The sequence below is a fragment of the Chaetodon auriga genome, chromosome 6 (assembly GCF_051107435.1).
Source record: "Chaetodon auriga isolate fChaAug3 chromosome 6, fChaAug3.hap1, whole genome shotgun sequence".
NCBI lineage: Eukaryota > Metazoa > Chordata > Actinopteri > Chaetodontiformes > Chaetodontidae > Chaetodon > Chaetodon auriga.
In genome coordinates, this window is record NC_135079.1 from 28766813 (window position 1) to 28789740 (window position 22928).

General features: G+C 42.7%; 1 protein-coding gene across 2 annotated transcripts; it reads left to right on the forward strand.

The window, feature by feature from the left end:
- The first annotated feature begins 338 nt into the window (after positions 1–338).
- tshz3a (teashirt zinc finger homeobox 3a) lies at positions 339–16220 on the forward strand. 2 transcript variants are annotated; one of them, XM_076734026.1, is made up of 2 exons: positions 339–721; positions 11925–16220. In XM_076734026.1, the coding sequence occupies exons 1-2, from the start codon at positions 682–684 to the stop codon at positions 15242–15244; spliced, it is 3360 nt and encodes a 1119-aa protein (XP_076590141.1). In that variant the 5' UTR covers positions 339–681; the 3' UTR covers positions 15245–16220. The 2 variants fall into 2 exon arrangements, with proteins under 2 accessions (XP_076590141.1, XP_076590143.1); XM_076734028.1 differs by lacking the exon at positions 339–721 and adding an exon at positions 9417–9555.
- Positions 16221–22928: the final 6708 nt, after the last annotated feature.

A 22928-nucleotide genomic window follows, 5' to 3' on the forward strand; every position in this document is an offset into this window, starting at 1 on the left:
AGAGGCCAACAGTAAAACTTAGAAATTAGTACAGCGTTAGTCCTGGAATATTACCGTGACAGATACAAACTACAATGCGACAACGGTTAATTCAGTGATGTTGAGAGATGACTGACTGTTGGTGGGTTCAATGGCTATCAACCGCCTGTGTGTAATAACCTACAAATAGCTCATGAGCTGTGATTCATATGAAAAGCAGAGGTAGGAGGACACTCGCCCCTCGTATCCGCCCCTCTCTGAGAAGTAAAGAGTTAACTGAGCAGTGGGTTTGCCCATTCCCCTGCTGTAGGTGACGCGATCATCTCTCTTATTCCTCAACTTTGCCTGCTGCCAGACCAGGCACCCGAGGTGGACTCTGACTATCATCGCTGACGTGCTCAACGCGATCACACTACAACATTTCATCCCCCACCCCTCACACCTCCTTGCCTCGATCATTTATTTTTCCGCTGACTTTTCCCCCAGGCTGCCATTCCGTAACGATGATTTTTAGTTTTTATTTCCATCGGACTCCCCGATCGTGTGCAATCTACCACATGAAGGCGTAAATGTGGTTGCATGGAGGTGGATCTTCCCGGATACGGCGAGAGGGTGTATTAAATTAAAAAAAAGAAAGAGAGAGAGAGAGAGAGACAGAGACAGAGAGACAGAAGAGTTTCACGGAAATCCCCACAAATAAAAATGCCACGAAGGAAACAAGAAGCGCCCAAGCGCGCAGCAGGTACGTATATCCAACTAGAATGTGCGTAAAAACAAGGTTTATTATCGTAAAACTGCGGATTTTTTCTTTGTTTTGTAAAGCTCACTATGCAGTCACTGCATTTCCGTTTTCAGTTTGTGTTTTTTCCCCCCTCTCTCTCTCTAACGATGTGCTTTGTCACTCTTGGCTGCTCTTGAGAGAGCTCATAACAACAGTTGTACAGTTTACATAACGCAATCTGAGATTCTGTGGTTCTCCACGCTGGCAACTACTATAGTCCCATCGGATGAGTTGACTTCTGTAAACTTTGGCTTCGTATTGTTTCAAACGTGAATCCCTAATAGTTTACCGATCCCAACTATTGATCTGCGAGAGTAAACCCACTGGAAACAAGTAGTGTTTTCTTGTTTGTGAGTGGCCGAGGCGTGCCTTACGGGATACATAAGGGCTTTGTGCACATTTAATTCCAGCGCGTAACTCTCTTGCACAAGCGGGGGAGACAGCCCTACCTCTGAGATTTTTTCTTTTCTTGGGATAATATAAACAATTTGAGAGCAGACAATGGGACTTCGTAGGTTGGAAGGAGCCTTAATCGACAGTTGCCATGTCTGATTTGACGGTTGATTGATTGGCTGTCTTGCGGCTTTGATCTGATCCTTCCCGATTTGCATCAGAAAATCACTTCCCTCCATGTGCTGCAGGCCCCTGACGTCACGTTTAAACCACTTTGAAAGGCCCTGTGTAGTCTCTCTCTCTCTCTCTCTCTCTCTCTCTCTCTCTCTCTCTCCCTCTCTCTCTCTCCCCCTCTCTCTGTCCCTGTCTGTCTCTGTCAGACACAGTTTGGGGGGGGGGGGGCAGAGAACACACACACACACACACACACACACACACACACACACACACACACAGTGGGTAGAGGAGGCAGCAAGAGTGGGTTAGAGGTTGTAAAAGGAGCCATGTACTATGTAATGGAGGGGAGGAATGGGTTTGCTCTGTCAAACTGGACCGTCACAATGGCTTTGTTTCATGTTTGATTTAATTGTCTCTCCCCTGACAGGCCCATTCATCAATGGCTTTAATGGTCAATCAGAGACAGGCTGAGTGAGTGCTCCCATTCTTTTTAGCCATAAGCTGGCCTGGGCTTTTATGTCATCAAAATGCCCAGCCTAATGTACATGCTCACTGGCTCAGTGAGTGGCCGCAGGGAGCACATAAAGAATGACTGAAAGCTTTCTGATTTCAGATCAGTGAGAAGGATGGCCTCCTCCTCTTCTGTCTACTCTCTCCCCCTTGCTACAAGGCTGTTTCTCTGTTGACAAAAGGGAATAAAGGCTGTAATATAGATCGTTTTGTGTTTTAGAAAACAACTTTTTTCCCCCCTGAAACCACACTTCTTTGTTCATTCATTCATCTATTCTTCTTTCTTCATTTTTTCATGCTCCCCTTCTACCCCTGTCAGTCAGCCCATGCAGCTGCAAGTTATAAAGTTGTCAACTGCTCAGTGGCACACAAAGGGTGATGATGAATTGATTGCAGCACAGAGCTTGGTGATAGAGAAGAGCAAAGAAAAGGATGACAGATGATGAGCCTTGATTAGGGACTTAGGGGGAGAGTCAGCCCACTGCAACCTTGAGACTTGCATGAACCCCCCCCCTCCACATATGCATACCACCCAATCCACACATACACACATGCATGTGTGTGCACACCCACACACATACACACACCACTTTGCTCTCTCATTGTCTCTCCACCACACTCTCTCTGCTTCTACCTCTTTTTTTCCTTCCTCTGTCTTAGAGAGATTCTCTTTGCATTGGAGAAAACTTCTTTTGCCTGCTTTATTAGCATTGGTCCAGTTAGCTGTGAGGCTGATAGAGTCCTGACAGTCCCTTTGATTGGAGATGACAAGCTCAGGGTGCCCAGCTTGGTGAGGTTTGCCACCACTTTGATGTAATCAACTTGATATTACACAGAGCCTCTCGCCTTAAGTTGTGCTGTAATTCAATTTTCTGCTACAGGTGACAAATGGGCCTGCCTACCTAGGTCAGGTCTGAATGCTGTTAACTATGAGGGCAGCTGGTGTACAAACATGTGAAAGAGACACTCCTAGCTGTCGAAATACAGGCTTCCTTCCTGTGTGGTGGTTGGCCATTAACTCTGCCAAAGCCTGGGGGCTGAATCTGTTGAAATGGCTGCAGAAATTTAAAATAGTACACCGACTTAACATGAAGTCAACATCAGCTTTACAACATCTCAGCAAAGATGTGGCTATTTCACTGAAACGTCTAACCTGTACAGTATGTCTGCAGAATGGTTGTCAGTGTGTTTACAGTATTCAGAGTGTTGCATGTGTTAGTGCACAGTTCTCTGTCATAACCTACTCTCTGGCCATTGGCAGAAGGAGAGTGGTGGTGAGGTAAGTCTGGTTTGGACTAGGCTCCACAGCAAAAGTCTCCACTTTCTGCAGAGTCAGGATTATAGCTGCTGGACTGGCAGCCATCACTCATGTCTGTCTCTGAGAGTGTGTGTGCTCAAATCAGTGAGCATGCACTTTCTCATTTGTTGGGTGTGTGGGCATGTGTTTGTGGTTTTGCTTGTGAAAGTGATGAAAGGAATTGTAACTATAAACCATCTACTGAGGTTTGGCCATACAGTAATTCACTGAACTGTTGCTGAGGTTCTTCCTCTCTTTCAGCTCTCTGAATCTTTGCTCATCACCTATACAGCATATTCGAATCAAGGAACACAGCACATTGCACACAAATATGTGTTACTGCTAGTGAAGATGTGAGCATTTGCAGCACACATTGCAAACACATGCACACATGTGGTTGTAAAAGCACTAAGTGAAATGAAGTAAGCTGTTTTTATGTCTGTCTGCCTTCCAGTTGTTTATGTGTGAAAAGAATGCCCTTACAGAGGCAATGGGGGACTTAATTATTCAACCAGCATATGGACTGACAGCATTTGCAATCTTTAAAAACAGTAAACCTATACTAGTGTTGCAGTGTAAGTGCAGCAAATCTTTTGACCTTGGAAGCACTTTTACTAATGAAAGTCCTGTGGCTGATTTCCGGTGAAGTTGAGTCACGTCTGTGATCTATGTATCTGATAAGAGCATACCTATGAGGCTGTAAGCATCAATGGAAAAAGGAAGACTGAGAACGTGTTTCCCACAGGTGTTGATAGATAATGTGTTGTTTTTGCTATAAGCCTCGCCTGATAAACCTGCCTGTGTAATGATAGCAATGCCCCCTGCTGGCAGTAAGTCAATGTAAAAGAGAGTGTAAGAGAAGAGTCAAAGAAGGCAGAAGGTTAGGAAGAGGAGGAGGTGCTGGTGTTGGGGATGATGAGGAGAGGAGGAGCAGGGGTAGTGGAATCACAGACAATTCAGTGATGAGATGGCACACTTAAGAGTAATTTCTTGTATCACAGAAGTGTCACCACTGACCTGTTCCTTTAGGAGACTTGCAAGAGAATCTAGTCATTCCAATGGGATAGATGAACGTGACCACAGATTATGACTGATTCTTTTGCCCAGTAGTCACCGATGTAAATATTGGATCCATTTATCACCAGCCACTTATCCCCCAAACATTCTGACACTAAAATTACATTTTTCAGACAAACAAATCAGAAGTTCTCTCTCTCTGCAACATATTTTTGTGAGATCTAGAGTAGGCACATTGTGCTAGCAGATATAAACAACCAGTAAAATAAACCATGAACATAAACATGTGTACTGTGCAAACACTAAATTTGTACTGCAACTAGAGTTGAATTGTTTTGTCATGGACAAACAATAGTCTCTCAGTAATGTGTCAGTGTTAAAAATGGGAGGGGGGTGACAGCATCCAGTTAGGAGACAGAAAATGTATACCATTTTGTACCATTTGCGTAACTTGGCAATCTTGTGTTATAGAGCATAATTTGGTGAAATGGATTCATCTCTCCTCTCTTACACACACTTGACAGATGTTAAGCCATAGGGCTGGGCTCCAGGAGAGAAAGAGCAATGCTGTAGTATTGTCACAAATAGAAAAGCATTTCCCTTTCAGCTCTCAATGTGCTTTCAGCTGAGGTTTCTCGCCAAGTCTGCTGTCTGGGAACTGAGGAGTCTTCGTAAAGATAGTCCCACTACTGTTGTGATAAATGCAGCTGCACTGTGAGACAGCCTGGATCCTTCCAACCCCACCACCTCGCACCCACCCTTTCTCTCTCTGTCTCCCACTCCTCACAGAGGTAGTGAGCATCAGAACCTGTGTTCTCTTTTTGGGGAAACTGAGCTGCCCTGGTCTTCTAGGGTCCTGAAACCCAATCCAGGAGGAGAATAGCCCGGCCAGAGAGCCGATTTCCTTTTCAACATAGTCATTTATCACTGACCCGCCTTTCGCTTCTGACATGGTGACTTGTGTCATTTATCAAACAGACTTTACCAGACACACAAAGAAGAGAGGTGTATAGGGGGCAGAGAGGAAGAGAAAGGGAGTAAAGGAGGGGGAAACAAGACAGAGTAGATTGAGAGAAACAAAGAGAAGGAGAGGAATTGAGAATGAGGTGCAGATTCAATGGAGAGAGACAGAGGAATGAACCGACTGTCGTGTGTGTGTGTGTGTGTGTGTGTTTGTGTGTGTGTGTGTGTGAGAGAGAGAGAGAGAGGGGGGGGGGGGGGAGGGAGAGAGAGAAAGAGAGAGAGAGAGAGAGAGAGAGAGAGAGAGAGAGAGAGAGAGTATTTCCAGGAAAGAGTGAGTTTTCCTGAAACCCTTAAGGAGAAGCTGTTTGGGAGGGGAGATTTTTTCGAGATGACAAGTAGGATTGAGTTACACTGAGTTCTGTTTTGATGAGTGACAGTACTGTGTGTTCTTCCATGACAAATTTTGATATGTCTGAACGAAGGAAAGAAAATATACTTTCTAAGTACACAAGTCTGTCAAGTGTGTTGGTGTTATGTACGCACAATATATATGCATGAAAAACACATACTGTAAATGTGTGCGGGTATGTGTGCATGTGTGCACACGTGTGACCATATGGTGTCAATGTTCAATACAGTGTATGTGTTTGTGTGTGTGTGCTGCTCCCTGATGAGCAGGTCTGACAGGTATCGCTCATCCAGCAGCCTGGCCTTTAAATGAACCCAAGCTGCTTTGCTCTCCTGTGGCCCTAACAGGCTCTCTCCAGGTTGGATGCTTCTTTAAACATCAGACTAATGATGGATATCAGGCTTATAGGGCCATTTATCATGAAGAATATTATTTAGACCAGCCGTGTTTGGTTGTAACTGGAGAGCCAGGACGAGAAGAAGCAGGGTGGAAAGCTGTAGACGCTCACTGTGTGACGGATGGCTGAGTGTTCTCTTTGAGTGCTGCAGCAGTAGGTCATAATCAGATAGCCCAAGGATGTTTATTCTACAACTACACTACCCAGATTGCCTTGCCTGGATTGTTGCTTCATACAAGGTGTAGTCAATCATAATTATAATCATTACAAAGATAGCAGAATAATGAAAAAAATTATCTCAATGAAGTTATCTCAATGGAGTGTATTGCAAATTAGTATGTACAAAACAAACAATTAGCCATTTGATCTAATCTAACTTACTTTCTTGATTAGTTTCCATTTGGCTTTGCACAGAAGAGTCACTAGCCTAGCATCATCTCCTAAAATACATGAATGGAAGAGTACAGGGAGGGGACAAGGCAAGGCCAGCTCTGCCACTGCTACAGATAAGTGAAGAAAGAACCTTTTTTTGTCCTCTTCTTGTTCCCCCTCTCTTTCTCTCCCTCCTCTCTACTGTGACTTATGATGGCCATCAATCCTAAGGCTGCATCCATCACCTCCTCATTGCTAGTCAATCATGGCAGCAGCTGTGCTTGTGAGAAGGTTTGGTCTTCCTAATACGAAGCCCCCCACTTTATTCCCTTCACCACAAACTGATCCCTAATTCTCAACTGTAGCCCTAGTTTGAGCTCCTGATGCATTGTCAGGTCTTCAGACTTACAATGGGCTTGATTTTAGACCTTTCCTCAATTTTAGAACTACAGGAACCTTTAAAACCCAGCCTTAATTTCAAACCACCAGAAATAAAGGTTTAAGCACAAACTTAAAATTGTGTCTTTTAGCTTGTAGCATCATAGTTTTCGTCACAATTCCTATTGTCATGTCATGATTGTCATGATAACATTTTTTGTTTTTTGTTTTTTTACATTCTGTGAGTGGAAGTGACAAAACAACATCAAAAAGTCAGACACCTGTACATTCTAACTTGACACAGGCATGACATTAAATGAGATAACAAGAAAGAAGAAAACATGAGCAAATCAGGCAGGTAAACAGCTCCAGTTTAATCCATACTGAGAGGTGAGAGGTGATTTTGAAGAATCTACAACCAAGTCCAGTTACCCTAGATTCAACCCTTCTTCAACATCCATTTACTAAACAGAACATTGTAAACTTACACCACTTTGACCAGCGTACTTACTCTCTGAGCACATGCAGTTATGCAATGCAGTTGACAACTAGTAGTGAAACCACTGTTTGTGTAATGTGGTGTAAAGCTGTGTTTTACTGAGTAAAATGTTGCATTTTTGACAAAAAAACAACAACAACATATACTACAACACAAGGAAATCACTGTACGCACACACAGAATAGCACTCCATAATACATTAACACTGCTTTTTCAGGTTTAGTGAACAGCTTCTATTTTCTATTCTCACATTTTCTATTCTCACAAATGTAAAGTTTCACAGGCATGTGAAATTAAGAACTGAAATGTAAAAACATCCTCAATACTGGACCAAGTTTTAGTGTATCCTTAGCTTTGCCTCAGCATTATATTCAACCACAGCTGAACTCAACCCCATTCACACAGCCATCTGACGTTTTAACCCATTTTTGTATAAAGCCGTAACAGTTGAAGGAATGGGGAAGTAAACACCAGTTCTGTTCCATGTAAGACCGAGAGAAAAGAGACAGAGGCAGAGCTGAGGGATAGTTTAAGGAAGCTTGACTGATTACATATGATCAGATGAAACTAGCTCAATGTGCAATGTACATCTTCTATGTTACAAATAGTATCAGGAGGCCTTTATGTGTTTGTAGCTCATCTCATGTCAGATAAACAATATGCATTTTCAGGCCTTTAGGGTCTGTATGTGCAGCTGGCAGCTTTGAAGTTCACGCAGAAATGTGTCTCGTTTTTCTCTTTCTCTCAGCCTTGCTGTCTGTGTTTGTCTCTCTCTCTCTCTCTCCCTATGATTTTTATTGACAAAGTGTAGCCCAAAGCTTTGCCTGGGGCCAGAATGATCACCCTGTTTTTCCCAGTTGCCATATCACACATCCTACAATACAATGTATTCACAATGCCATCAGGGGGTTGAGAACACACACAAATAAAAACTGAAAAAGACATCTATGATCACTAGTGACATGATATTGTGTATAAGCTTAATGTAGTTACAGAGTTATGTATTAAAAACCTGCGAAACGAGTAACACAAGATAGCCCACTCAGATCTGAAGAAATGAATTATGGCAGGACTTGTTAATTTTTTGAGTGGCTACAGGCCAACTGTTACATATTTTCATACAGGGCTGCCTGTAAAGATAAAAGGGAAAGCAGTTTGATTGAATATGATGCTTTGACAAATGTATACAACATGGAAGCATTTTAGGTGTTTTACTAATTTGCTGCCATTTTGACAGAATGGGGCTGTTGGATTGGACTGAATTATTTTAAAGAGTTTTGGGCTGCAGGGAAAGTTGAGAGAGTGAGTGGAAGTCGATGCTTTTTTGGGTTTGTGATTGAGACTGAGGTGACTTGCTTACCTGTAGTGTTCTAGAGTTGTAAGAGCCCTCTGCTTAGGGGCCGTGTTGGTTTAAGACACCATAGTTCAGTTAAAATACTGTGTCAAACACTGTTATGTTGTGACACAGTTTAACTCTCTCCTCCCTGGGCCCGATCTAACTATGACTAACTATCTCAACCAACATGTGATCAAAGGTCTTGGCCACAATGTATAACCCCCTCTCCTCTGTTCTTCAACTGGATATCATTAATATTATACATTTTTAGTTTATAATTATTAACAGAATTATAAACTTTACTTGTAGAACTTTTTAAACCACTAACAACAAACACAAACAAATCTTTGTGCTTTCTTTTTTCCTGTTGCTTAATTTTTCTGTTGTCTTTGAACAAGGCCATAACAAGCATTTGTAATATTTGCATTAAGAACCACCCATACAGACATTTTCCTCTTCTCTCCCTCTATCTCAGTTGCATCTTTGTGCACAGTACAGTTCTCTATATGTACAGTGCTTAAGTTAGATAAAGATGCAATCAAGCTACCAAACTCATATAAACATTCCATTTCCAATAGTTGTTGTGTTTTCTTAAAATTCCTCATAAGATGTTCTGTATTCTAGTTCTACAAATCTATATGACGATTATAAATGTACACACTGCATTTACATTACACATGACATTACACAGTACAGTTGTATAGAGTCTATTTCACATAATAGCAGCTCCATGTGATTTTGAACCAGTCCTCTTTTCACCTTCTTTGCACAATGACATGTTGTACTCATGACAACCTCACAAATGACACACCTGTTTTATGTGACAAGGTTGGCCCTGTTTCATCGGCCAGGCAGTCATTTGAGTAAGAGGGTCATAAATAGGTAGAGTTTTTAAAGGCACATCCTGTTTATCCTACCACTGTTGGGTGTGATCTGGCTCCCTTACTGTTTTCCCAGCTGTGGAGACCAGACCAGGAATATACACTTTGATCATCAAGGGATGGATTCAAGAAAAGGGACAGGACTCAGTAACAGCTTGATGAAGAGGTATTGGATTGTGCTTTCACAAATTCACATTCAACTGTATTCACTTATTTAAGCTGTGATAATCCTGAAAAGAAAGTGGTGCAAATATTTCTATTTGAGAAACTTCATTTGCTTTTATGGGTCATCATATCATCACTCTTGAGACCAATGTAAAAAGCAGTGTCAAAAACAGACAGTAATACTTGAGGAGAAATAAGCCATGGGACAGAGAGAGACATGGAGAGGCTCTGATTCGGAGGCAGCCACAGCATCGTCCTGCTTTAACCTCTCTTGCCCATGAGCCCTGGGAGTCTTACAAAGTGATGCCAGAGGGTCCTGACCAAATGTACGCATGTGATGAGTTGTAAGTGAGAATGTGTTGTTTTTTTTCCTGATCTTCAGGACAGCACTGCCGTATTTTTATTAGATGGTCTCCCTCATCGTCCGCGGCCGTTACATTTCTGAAAATTATAATCTACTGGAACACACGCAGGCTTTCTTTTTCTCTCTACACCATATGCTCAGATATTAGTTAAAACTGCATCCAAGAGTATTGTTGTAATCATAATCCTTCTCTCTTTTTAATTTTAAGATGGCCTCTGTACTTGTGTCACCTTTTATTAGCTTGATAAATCACCTCTGTTGTCAGTCAAGCCAGGGAGAATAATTGGATGTGGTTGTCACCGCGTGTGATGGACTATCAGTCATTGAGGATTAAATTAACAGATAGTGCTTAGACATAATGGTTTTTGTTTAGCATTTTAAAATGCTCGGGAGCACGGCTGGACTCTGTATGCTTTTTAACAAGCCATTTTGGACTTCTTTCCTGTTCTCTGTGTCATCTAAGCTTAATGGCAACTGAACAATAACATTTAGTGCCACAGCTCTATTAGTTTGAAATGTGAAACATGTTCTACCGAGTAATGGGACAGCCTGGGGAGGCTTACAAATGTGATAACATGACATGAAATTAGATATAGCAATGGTGGCAATGGCAAGCTATTTCATCAGCTTGTCATTGTGAAGAAATATGTTGAATATTTTCTTTGTTGAAGAGAAAGGTGACCTGACAATTTCATCAAGCAGTGTGCCAGGTTTAACTTATGCAAGCTGACATCCGGGCCCGGCTAGTCAGGACATAAACACATTAACTGGCTCATCCTGGCCTGATTTCCTCCTCTGGCTCGAATACCTTCTAGATGCGAAGCGGAAAGTAAAGCAAAAGGAAAGAGGGCGTGAGCAGTGGTAGCAGTGAGATATCTCCCTTGTGTGTTTGCTCGAGCGTGAGCAGTTTACCTCCTAGTCCGCTTCTCCACCCTCCCTCCGTCCCCTCCACATTCGCATTATCATAATTGCATCCAGAACATGAGGGGCCAGGGAAGTGATCATGTCATTTTACTTACACCCTGCTTTGCCCTTTTTACAAACGACATGCCACTGACTGCCAAGTGGGCTGGGGCCCGACGACATCTTTTGATCAGGGCTGTCTGGGCCTATCAGTGGAAAACAACAGGTAATGGAGACCCAGTGACAAACCAAATCTTCAGGAGGACAGAGAGTGGACTGCACCTGCCAGGTCTCCATTAGGTTGGCCTTTCAGTGGGGCTGTTTGCTGACTGTGCCCTCAGGGTTCAAATCAGCTTCTTTCTGTGGCGTTTGTGTGTATTTACAATATTGTCCAAATGGGCTCAGACCTGTCTATTATGTCATCCACTATTTTCAGAGATAATTTGCTTTCCTTAAATTGAGTGGTTTGGTGATTGAAGTGGTCAGGAAATACAGAGGGGACATAGTGACACTATGCAGAAGGGGGTGACAACAAAATTCTGAGATCCTTTTCTTGAAATTCTCAAGATATGCTGTTTATCTGATGCATATGCATGTGTATGTAATCAGAGAAGAGGCAAATGAAGACGCATCAGACATATTAACTGACAGATGGAGTTTGATCCAACTCATTTATTACCCCAGAGGAGAATGCCACAGTGAGATTGGGCTTCATTAATTTTAGATTTAGTTTTCATTTCAAGCTGTTGTGTCCTGAGATGAATAAAATGGTGCATTATGTTTTTGTCAAGATATTTCTTTTTTGTCTTCCTCGAATAGGAGTGAAAAGTGGGGAGGCATAAGTTCGGTGGCTGGGGTGGTATATAAATACAAGCTCGCCTAGAGGAAAATAACACCTCAACGGTTGATGAGGTGAAATGGGATGACTGTAATTTCTCAGCTCAGCTTTAAAGGCTCCTACACAGATGGCTCATTTATCCCTGAGAGTCCTCGGGCGCACATAGCAGGGAAACTTTTTGTTCAGTTATTCTAAAATAGCCTGTTCACTGTCTGCAATTTAACTCATCTCTTTCTTTCTCTCATTGTCTCCATTCTCCTTGCAGCATATTCTCCTGAGCTGACAGAGCACATTGTGGAGGATGAGGAGATGGAAGCAGACAACCTGCCGTCAGCCCCTCAGAATGACCGTCCAATGAAAGATGAGTTTGTGGAGCAAAGCATAGGGCCTGCCAAGGAGCAAGAATGTGACCAAGAATCAGTCGGGGCAGCAGAGCTCTCAGGACAAGAGATGGACAGTGAGTCAAATGTGAGTGATACCAGTGACCGTCTCTCAGACTTTGAGTGCCCCTCCAGAAAAGCAGAGGGCAACTTAGTCACAGCACCTCTGAATGGTGGCACTAAAACATCTCCCATAAGTATGGACACCTTAGAGCAAATGAAGGCTATCTACTCCAACTTCGTGAGCAGTCCCTTGTGGTCACCGCTGAACTTTAATTCTACACCACCACAGGCGCAATCCTTGGCTTCTACAGAAAAGCCAGCTCGTAGCAACAGCACTAGTAGTAGTAGTAGTAGTAGTAGTAGTAGCTGCAGCAGCAGTAGCTATGACTGGCACCAGTCTGCAGTGGCAAAGACACTACAACAGCATCCTCCCCAGAGCCGGCACTTCTCTCAGTCTGAACCCAGCCTCTTTAGCACAGTCCAGCTACACAGGCAAAACCCGAAGCTGTTTGGTTCAATCTTCACTGGGGCCAGCAAATTCCGCTGTAAGGGCTGTAGTGCTGCTTATGACACACTGGTGGAGCTCACAGTTCACATGAATGATACAGGTCACTACCGTGATGACAACCAAGACAGGGCAGGCAGCGGTGGAAAGCGCTGGTCTAAACCACGTAAGCGGTCCCTGTTGGAAATGGAGGGGAAGGAGGATGCCCAGAAAGTTTTGAAGTGCATGTATTGTGGCCACTCCTTTGAATCCCTCCAGGACCTTAGTGTCCACATGATCAAGACCAAACACTACCAGAAAGTGCCTCTGAAGGAGCCTATGGCCTCTGTGGCAACCAAAATCATGTCCTCTAAGAAAAGGGGACTTGTGGGGTTAGACCTCACTGCCTTACCACATTCTAGAGAAGGACCTCCCAAAGCTAAGCATCCACAGACAGAGCTGTGTGTACCCTCACAGAAAGCCTCCTCCAGCCCCTACACCACCTCTAATACTCAGTCTGGCCACCAGAATGGTGTGACCTATGCTTGGCAATTTGAATCCAACAAATTCCAGATACTTAAGTGTATGGACTGTGGCAGTTCCCATAATACACTACAAGAGCTGAGAACCCACATGATGCTGACAGGACACTTCCTGAGGGCCAGCTCTGCAGGAAAGAAAATCAAAACACTTCCTGAAGTCACTCCCCCCAATCCTGTGAGGGTTACCATACCTAATGAGCAGAAGGTCCAGTCTGTCCCACTCGCACCGTCCACCTTCTCTCCTCCGCCTCAGCAAACTACCACAACTCCCCCCACTATCTCCCCTCCTCTTCAAGAGATCAAAAAGGAGGAGAGTGAGGAGGAGTGCACTAAGCAAGAGGCTCTAGAAAATGAGAAGCCAGTTGCAGCTTTAGTTGGGAAGGAGGAGGATGCTGAGAAGGAGGAAAAATATGACATCTCGATGTATAACTATCTTACTGAGGAGGACCTGAAAGAGAGCCCTAAAGGGGGCTTTGATATTCTCAAATCGCTGGAAAACACTGTGACATCAGCCATCAATAAGGCACAGAGTGGGAATCCAAGCTGGGGGGGGTACCCTAGCATCCATGCAGCCTACCAGTTCCCCAGGGCCCTCAAGCTACAACATGCCAGCATGGAAAAGAATTCCCCAATGAAGTTCTTGTTCAGTGTAAGGGATGGCACATTGTCCTCCCTTGCCAAGAACCAACCCCTCATTTCCCCACCACTTAGTCAGTCCTCCCCCTTCCCCAGCAACTGCTTCCAAGCAATGGAGGATTTAGTGAAAAAAGTGACTGAGAAAGTAGCAAAAGTGGAGCAAAGGGTAATACAGTTGTCTCCAAAGATGGAGAATCATCTCTCTCCCTATAGTAGTGAGGCTGGAGAATCACATAAAGGAGGAGATGCTGACTCACCTCGGGAATGGAGGGTAGTCACCCCAGCCAATAGCGAAGGGGGAAGCAATAGCGACAGAGCATCCCCAGCAACAGAACTGACAGAAGCAGTCAAATTCCCAATTGCCTCTACACTGAGATGCAGTACTGCCATTAGCACTGGTCAAACTCCTCCGGAGCAGCCCTTTGTCAACCCTCTAAGTGCTCTTCAGTCAGTAATGAACATTCATTTGAGGAAAACAGCCAAACCCGCCTTATCAAACCAAGATCCCCTGAGCCTGCTCTCCAGGCTTAACCAGAGCATGGCTGAGAGGGCTGCTGTGGCTGCTCCTCCAGCACAGACCAAAAAGCAGGAAAGTGTAGTTGATAATAGTTTTTGCCAGCCCAGTGATGACCAGCCTATGGACCTCACAAAAGGGAAAAGCGATAAAGGAGGCTCTATTGGCTCAGCCCCCCTAACTCCTTCGTACACAGCCTCCTGTATCTCCCCTTCTTCCCTTGTTACTCCAGTAAAGCTAACAGTGGTTTCTCCCTACATATCCAGCAGCCCTCTGCATGAAAACGCATTGTCAGATATCTCAGACATGTTGAGAAACCTGACACAGTCCCACCATTTACCAAAGCCTCCCTCACGGTCCTGCATCACAGATAAAACTGAGATTATGGGCTCGACTCATAACAATGATGATGAGTCCCTGCATGGCCAAAAACGCAAAGGTCGGCACTCTAACTGGAACCCCCAGCACCTCCTTCTTCTGCAGGCCCATTTTGCCTCAAGCTTGAGGCTGACATCAGAGGCAAAATACATCATCAGTGACCTCAGCCCACAGGAAAGAATGCATGTGTCTCGCTTCACAGGCCTCTCCCTAACCACCATCAGCCACTGGCTGGCTAATGTTAAGTACCAGCTAAGGAGAACTGGTAGAACCAAGTTCCTCAAGAACCTGGACTCTGGTCAACCAATATTCTTCTGTAGTGACTGTGCCTCACAGATCCGAACCCCAGCAGCGTATGTATGCCACCTGGAAGCCCACTTAGGGTTCAGAGTAAGGGACCTGGGTAAGCTGTCCCCCAAACAGACTTTTAGGGACTCCCACATCCTCACTGAGAAACTAGTTCCCGTTGAGTCCTACCTTTCTCCTCAGTCACAAGATGACTGCAGTATTAATGGTGCAGTGTACAGCTGCCAACTCTGTGTCCGTAAATTTGCCACTAAGCATGCCGCCAAGCTTCACCTCAGCAAGAGCCATGGGAAGTCTCCTGAGGACCATCTGCTATATGTGTGTGAACTAGAGAAACATTGAATTGCTCTCAGCAGTGGTTATACTGGAAAACACTTGGCTGTCACAAAAAATAAAAAGAGAGCATTTGATAAAAGATCATATGAACGACTGTTTAAAATGTCAGCACAAGGTGTTTACATCTCTTCAGCCTATAAACATTTCTAATTTCTCTGTGTTTCAAGACATTTATTTCACATCAATATATATTGTAGGTCAAAGATATTCAGCTTTATTTATTGTCAGGTTTGTTTTCTCCCTCATTCTATGTACACCTTTGGTAATGTGAGAGGACAGATTGTGGTGAATCTCTTGACTAGAAGGTCAGTTAATAACTTGACTTGAAATGTATTAACTTAATTGTATTTATTTTGTATTTTGTGATATTGTTTTTTTATTTGCTGGTAGACTGCATGTTCACCAAGTTTTACTGTTTGTAAGTTTACATTTGTACAGTCCTGTCTGTCCTGTTCAGATTTTAAAATGCCCCTGTAACACCTTAAAACAGCCAATGCCTGGAAAAGCTCCTTAAAGGAATCTGTCACACAGCAAAAGTTCATTATTTGTTTTTATAGTTTAGAGTCAATTGATTTCCTTGCTGCCTTGTTCTTTCTCACTGCGAAAGTCCAGGTCTCTGTAAAAATTTATGTATAGTGTATAAGCTTACAACTTGCTGTTTAAATTATGCATTCTTGTTATATTTCCTAATTTAAGAGGACTGTGATTATCCACTGGTGCAGAGCCTTTGAAGAAGATTAAAAGGACATTGTTTTTCACAATAGTTTTATAAATTTTATTTGATAAAAAAAGCAATACAAATATGTTAAGCCTTGTGTGTCTATGATTAAATTGAATTTACCGCTGCAAATTGAATTTACCGCTGCATAAAACATTTGCTTTCTTTCATATTTACCAATCAGAGAAATTTGTTGATGTAAAAAGCAACATTTCAACAAGTGACAGTTTGTCAGTGAAGAGAGATAACTGACACAGTATTGTGCAAAACGGAATTTCCAAGCTGTTAACCCTCTCAATTGTTGGTCCATTGTTGGTAAATCCAAGCATTTACAAATCAGCTGACAGATTGCTCACAAAGCTGCATCTGCAGAAACACTGAGCAAATCTTAAAAACCCTCACCCTTTTCATCTGCAGTTATCTACACAACCAGTTGTCTAGATATTCCTTGTGATATCTGTGTCGGCATGTTGTTGTGGGGTGGACTCAAGAGGTGTGAGTGGTGCCTTTGCCTGGAAGGCATCTGGCAGGTGGTGTGTGCTGCATGTAAACCACCAGATGTTTTTGAAATGAGCCACTGGAGGAGGAGGAGGAGGAAGCAGACGCACTACAACAGCAGGCAGAGTGGGCTGATTACCACAGGGGCTTGGATGCCATCAGGAGCCCTGGGCATAGACATCTGGCACACAACTGGACTTCAAGACTGTCCTTTGGAAAAAATGAAGTTGATCCTGTATGCATGCACTGAGACAAGCTGACAGTGGTGCAGAATGCACAGACAGGTGCTATTCCCTCAAAGCAGGCTTTTGGATTTAACAGTATTACTGGCAGGTGTTGATTCAATCTGAGTAGTCACAATTCAGGCTCAGTGCCATGTGAAGAGAAAGGGTTTTTTTGTTTGGTTTTTAGTATACATTTTAAGGGTGCACGCGCACACACATACACACACACACACACACATTTACTTCTCATGTTATCTCCCATCTACCTTTGTTTAATTTGAAGATGCCTGGGGACACCATGTTATTTCTGTTTAATGTTTCCGGCCTTTGCTTGTCATGACTGACTGAGTGACTTGGAGCTGGATAAGCTATCTGGTTACTATGGTGATGACCACTTGACCAGCCTTTAACCTTGCTCACTCAGTCAACAGAGGACAGCCTGAGTGCAGCACACCCACTTATTCTCTTAAATCTCATCATCTCGCTTCAGTTCCTCCCAACCAGGAACAGATTAATTAACACACACACACACACACTGTTTCCTGACCCCGTCTTTTCACACAAACTCATTAACGCCTCAGACTTGCCCTCCGACGTTGAGGATACATTTGTCTAACACTGTGCTAGAACTCAGTGATGACAAGCAGAATAAAGCCCTTAACAAAGAACAATAATTGAAAGATTGGAATCTGACCAGTTGCCATTGATAATACCAATGAAAATGGCTGAGCTGCCTCATTGAATACCTTGTGAATGTTATAAGCTTACTGAGTCCTTGAAGATACAGAATTATCATTTTTTTTTCAGCACTATATGTCGATGAATGGTTTAGGCTTAGTGATGGACTGGTTGGGGCTGTTAATGAGATAGGTGACATGTTTGGGGTTAATGAGGGACTGCAGGGAGAGGGCTAAATGAGTGGACTTCTGCTTGGATGAGCATTATAGTGGCTGGTACAAGAGAGCACTGTAGAAGCTGTGGATCAGCTATAGCCAATTATTTTTTATGAAAGACACAAAACTAGTTGTTTTTTTCAGCGATAATAAAGAGATGAGATGTGTTATCTATTGTTCTTTTGTTTTGAATATCCTTGAGGGTTGGGTAGTTATAGATGCTGATGCGCCTCAATGCTCCTAAAACAAAGTCAACAGTGAAGGGGTAGAAAGGAGGCGGACAGGACAAGGATTGGATAGGAGGAGAATGAGTCCCCCCACTCCTCCACTCTACAGATCTCCCATCTTCCATCTCCCATCAGCTCTTGTCATCCCCCTAATGAATATCAGTTAAATTGCTCTGTGGATCTAAGGAGGTTGGATGTCAATGTAATTTGTGTGAGTGAGGCGGATGGAGGAGCCCAGACTAATGAAAGGCGAGCCTAGCCTGACAGAGCGATGAGCATCAAGCACATCAGACGAATTACACAAAAGTGGGTGACAGCACTGACAGACAGACAGATGAGGGTGGAAAACTGATGCATTTAGGAAAATAAAATGGCTGGCAAAATAGGGATGGATGTATTTAGAACACATTGATATATATCATTCCTGTCTTAGTGTGCTTCTAGAAATTGATGCAGGCAGCTGTGCCACATACAAAACTATAGTTCTGAAAATACATGAAACGTAATTTTGGTAAAATTTCTAAAAGCCACCATTGTCATGTGTTTTAATACTTCAATCAGAGAAAGTCTAAAAAATATCAACAGGTGAAAATAAATGGGACAACTGCTATTTAAAATGAACAAAAATGAAATGCTTCTCTGTCTCAGAACAAGAAAAGTAAGTAATAAAAAAGTAGAAAAGACAGAGGAGAAAAAGTTTAAGATGATCTGATTTTTTTCAGAAAGCAGTGTCACAGTATGTTGCTGTTGCCTGAGATAGCTGTCAGAGGTGTTTTGGTGTGATATCTGACAGACACTCATCTCAGGGCACTATATGTTGTTCGTTAAATGCACAATGATATGACATCCATTATATCCTGTCTCCGATCACATTAAGTTGTACCTTTAGCTTTCTGTTTGGTACATAACAAGGAAAATGCTGACATAACAGAAAATGTGCCTAAGCTGTTAACAGAGCTGATGCCTTTTTGAGAAGTTCCTCTTTTCTCTCTGCTTCTTTGTCTTTCTGTCTCTCTCTTTGCTGCTCTCTTGCTCATCCTAGCCACAGAGCCAAATAGATAATGGACTGCGTTTTTTACTTCTGGAAATGTATTTGTACAAAACTCTAAATTGTATTTAGGAGGAATAATTCACTCTGTGTAAAGCCTTGTTGACACTGGGGTGTTCTTAAAAGCAGGGGAAGAGTCATAACTAAATCATATATCACTGTAGGGGAATTAGGTAATTAAACCTTTGGGTTTAATGTTTGCACTTGTTAATATAAAAAGGGGCACCAACCTTCCTCAGCTCAGAAGGATTTTATCTATTCTTTTTTTAATGCTGATTTAATAATAATAATTAACAAATTAATGGGAGATCAATCTTATCATCTGAAGCGTAAGCTGTCAATACAGTGAGCGTCTATTTCGAGCTCAAAAGGACACAATAATGAGAATGGATATGAATACTGAGTGATACGACAAATAATATGGATTATATGATTTAACACAAACAACTGGATGAAGAAGCTATAGCAAAATAATAAAAGAAATGAGTTTGGCAATAGTGAGAAGTAGTTTTGAAGAAAACAAGGATGCAAATGTAGTGTTATTACTTGAATGAACAACTAAGTGAGTCTAATGAAAATTGAGATTATTAAAGCCTACAACACCAACTATTATTTCAAATGCAGCATGGAAAATGCCTACTTCTGTGCTCCGAGGATGGCCTGTCCTGAACGGACATGAAGGGGGGCCCCAGGCTGTCACTCGTGGCTCTGATCTGTGCAGCGTTTCAACAGGGGGAACCAGTCGAACCGCACTGGAGAGCCAGTGTCCGGCAGAGATGCATCCGGGGTTAGCCCCTCGGCGTCGGTACTTTTGATGGCCAGTCGAAAATATCTACAATAATGTTATTACATGATTCGGCTTTAATGGTTACAGAAAAGAAGAATTCAGCTTTAACTCTGAAAAAGTTATGTGGATTAATGTGGCGAGCAAAAGTAGACAAAAGATTAAAATAACACGCCAATATGCAGGCAAAAGACAACCAGGCGAGCAAAAATTGAAGTTACAAAAACTAAAGAAAACTAAAATGCTGAAAAAGTAGTGTGAGTAAAGAACAAGTAAAGAGTGTGTCTAGAACAAAGGAACAAAGGAGTGAGACAAAGGAGAGACAAGTGAGCGCTTGCCAAACACTGCGGGGCATATACCCTCCGGTGCTACGTTGCGTGTCTGTGACGAACAGACCTTTGCGCACTTACACTGAACAAAAATATAAATGCAGCACTTTTGTTTTTGCTCCCATTTTTCATGAGCTGAACTCAAAGATCTAAAACATTTTCTATATACACAAAAAAAACATTTGTCTCAAATATTGTTCACAAATCTGTCTTCTCCTTTGCCAAGATAATCCATCCCACCTCACAGGTGTGGCATATCAAGATGCTGATTAGACAGCATGATTATTGCAGAGGTGTGCCTTAGGCTGGCCACAATAAAAGGCCACTCTGAAATGTGCAGGTTTGCTTTGTTGGGGGGATCCGGGGGGTCAGTATCTGGTGTGACCACCATTTGCTTCACGCAGTGCAACACATCTCCTTCGCATAGAGTTGATCAGGTTGTTGATTGTGGCCTGTGGAATGTTGGTCCACTCCTCTTCAATGGCTGTGCGAAGTTGCTGGATATTGGCAGGAACTGGAACACGCTGTCATATACGCCGATCCAGAGCATCCCAAACATGCTCAATGAGTGACATGTCCGGTGAGTATGCTGGCTATGCAAGAACTTGGATGTTTTCAGCATGTTTCCAGGAATTGTGTACAGATCCTTGCAACATGGGGCTGTGCATTATCATACTGCAACATGAGGTGATGGTCGTGGATGAATGGCACAACAATGGGCCTCAAGATCTCGTCACGTTATCTTTGTGCAAATGGCATCAATAAAATGCACTTGTGTTTGTTGTCCATAACATACGCCTGCCCATACCATGACCCCACCGGCACCATGGGCCACTCAATCCACAATGTTGACATCAGCAAACCGCTCACCCACACAACGCCACACACACTGCCTGCCATCTGCCCTGAACAGTGAAAACCGGGATTCATCCGTGAAGAGAACACCTTTCCAACGTGCCAGATGCTATCGAATGTGAGCATTTGCCCACTCAAGTCAGTTACAACGACGGACTGCAGTCAGGTCGAGACCCCGATGAGGATGACGAACATGCAGATGATCTTCCCTGAGATGGTTTCTGACAGTTTGTGCAGAAATTCTTGGTTATGCCTTTTATTGTGGCCAGCCTAAGGCACATCTGTGCAATAATCATGCTGTCTAATTAGCATCTTGATATGCCAAGCCTGTGAGGTGGGATGGATTATCTCAGCAAAGGAGAAGTGCTCACTAACACAGATTTAGACAGATTTGTGAACAATAATTGAGACAAATGTTTTTTTGTGTATATAGAAAATGTTTTAGATCTTTGAGTTCAGCTCATGAAAAATGGGAGCAAAAACAAAAGTGTTGCGTTTATATTTTTCAGTGTAGAATGATTTACAGGGGAATGCTGAGATTTCATCCTATGGAGAGAAAATATTAACTAATGATTGTGTGCAATGGATTCATCTGCTTCTGCCACTATGGTCAATCACATAGTCTAAATGATCAATTTTCAATCAAACTTCAACATTGTTCACAACTCATGTTGACACCGATATACATGCATCAAACACATTTTGTTGATTAATGACAACATTCTTCAGTACTAATACTAACGTACATGATAACTAACAGTATAACTAATTAATAGAACAAAGAAACAAGGAAAGGCAGATTATATTTGCCGAATTAAGCACTACTAATTAGAATTGTCTCATGTCAAGTATCTAAAACCTAACTGCTACTAGTCTCTAGATGGCAGTATGGTTCCATCGTAGAAACCCGAGCAAAAATGATTATGAGAGTTAAGATCATAGTTTTGTCATTTTACAAACTAGAAACACGGGAAAAACATTGATGCCCTACAAATTGTGAGTTTAGTGCTGTAAGAACATCCAAAGTTGAATCAAACATTTTGTTCGCATTATCCTGATATGATAGAAAAGAAGGCACACAGACACACAAAACAGTTTGCTACAGGATTGTCTGATTTACAACTTGTCAGTACTATCCGATTCTTGAGGTCTCTCAAGGCCTGGTGATTGTCCATCCAGACGGTTATAATGCCATCATCTGGTGTGGAGCTGTAAAGAAAGAATTAGCATCTCGATGACAACAGCTTAAGTGCTAGATAACCCTTTGAAGTTGAAATGTCTGTCCACCCAAGCTCCCCTGAAGGAATGCGAGAGAGAAAAGTTAGATAGAGGCCTCTTGTTCTGCTACATCAATGTATCAACTGTAATAAGAGGATGTGATGATTACTTGGAACAAACCAGTAGATTCAACCAGTAGCTGCTCTGTCTCTCCCAGTGTTTCTGCATCAACCTGTGTAGTTGGCCATGGTAGCGGGTGGGAGGAGAGGTGCGTGATTTAGTGCATTTGGTCCTAACAACCTCTCTGTCCTTGTGACAATGACACACAGTCTCAGCGCATTGGCATGGAGGATGTGCCTTAGACCACCTCAACCAGCACCATACGTGGCAACATGTCCACACTCTGATGCCATTCTGATGAATTGGTCTGTCTCTGGTGCCACCTTCAAATAAACGCTTTTTGAGTTGTTGTCGTGTTTTTTTTTTTTTCCATTTCTTTTCCGCGCTACTTGAGTTTTTCACGGGTAAGAACACTCTGGTCATGTATTACAAGAGCAATTAACCTTAAATAAATCAGCATAATAGAGCATTAGCTGTGAGTGTCTGCGTGCCTGACAGTATGAAGGTGTGTGGTCAGGTGGTCAATATTAAATATTCATCCATGACTACCACGAACAATGAAACTATGAAAACACAGTCGCCCAGTGGCTGAAAATGCTCTTGCCAGTATGCCATTTCAAGGAAATACATCAATAAGACACAATTACAAGGCTGACAAAATTAATCTAACTCCTTGGAGCTCCAGTTTGAGAGTGCTCTGATCACGTTACATTAGTGAGGAGCTACCAAATGATTTGGAGTGGAATCAAAATCCATTTGACTTCCCTGTATGGCAA

Coding starts and splice junctions, on each gene's coding strand:
- tshz3a (XM_076734026.1), top strand. CDS start 682: ATGCCACGAAGGAAACAAGAAGCGCCCAAGCGCGCAGCAG. Junction 722..11,924: donor AGCGCCCAAGCGCGCAGCAG/GTACGTATATCC, acceptor TTCTCCTTGCAG/CATATTCTCCTGAGCTGACA.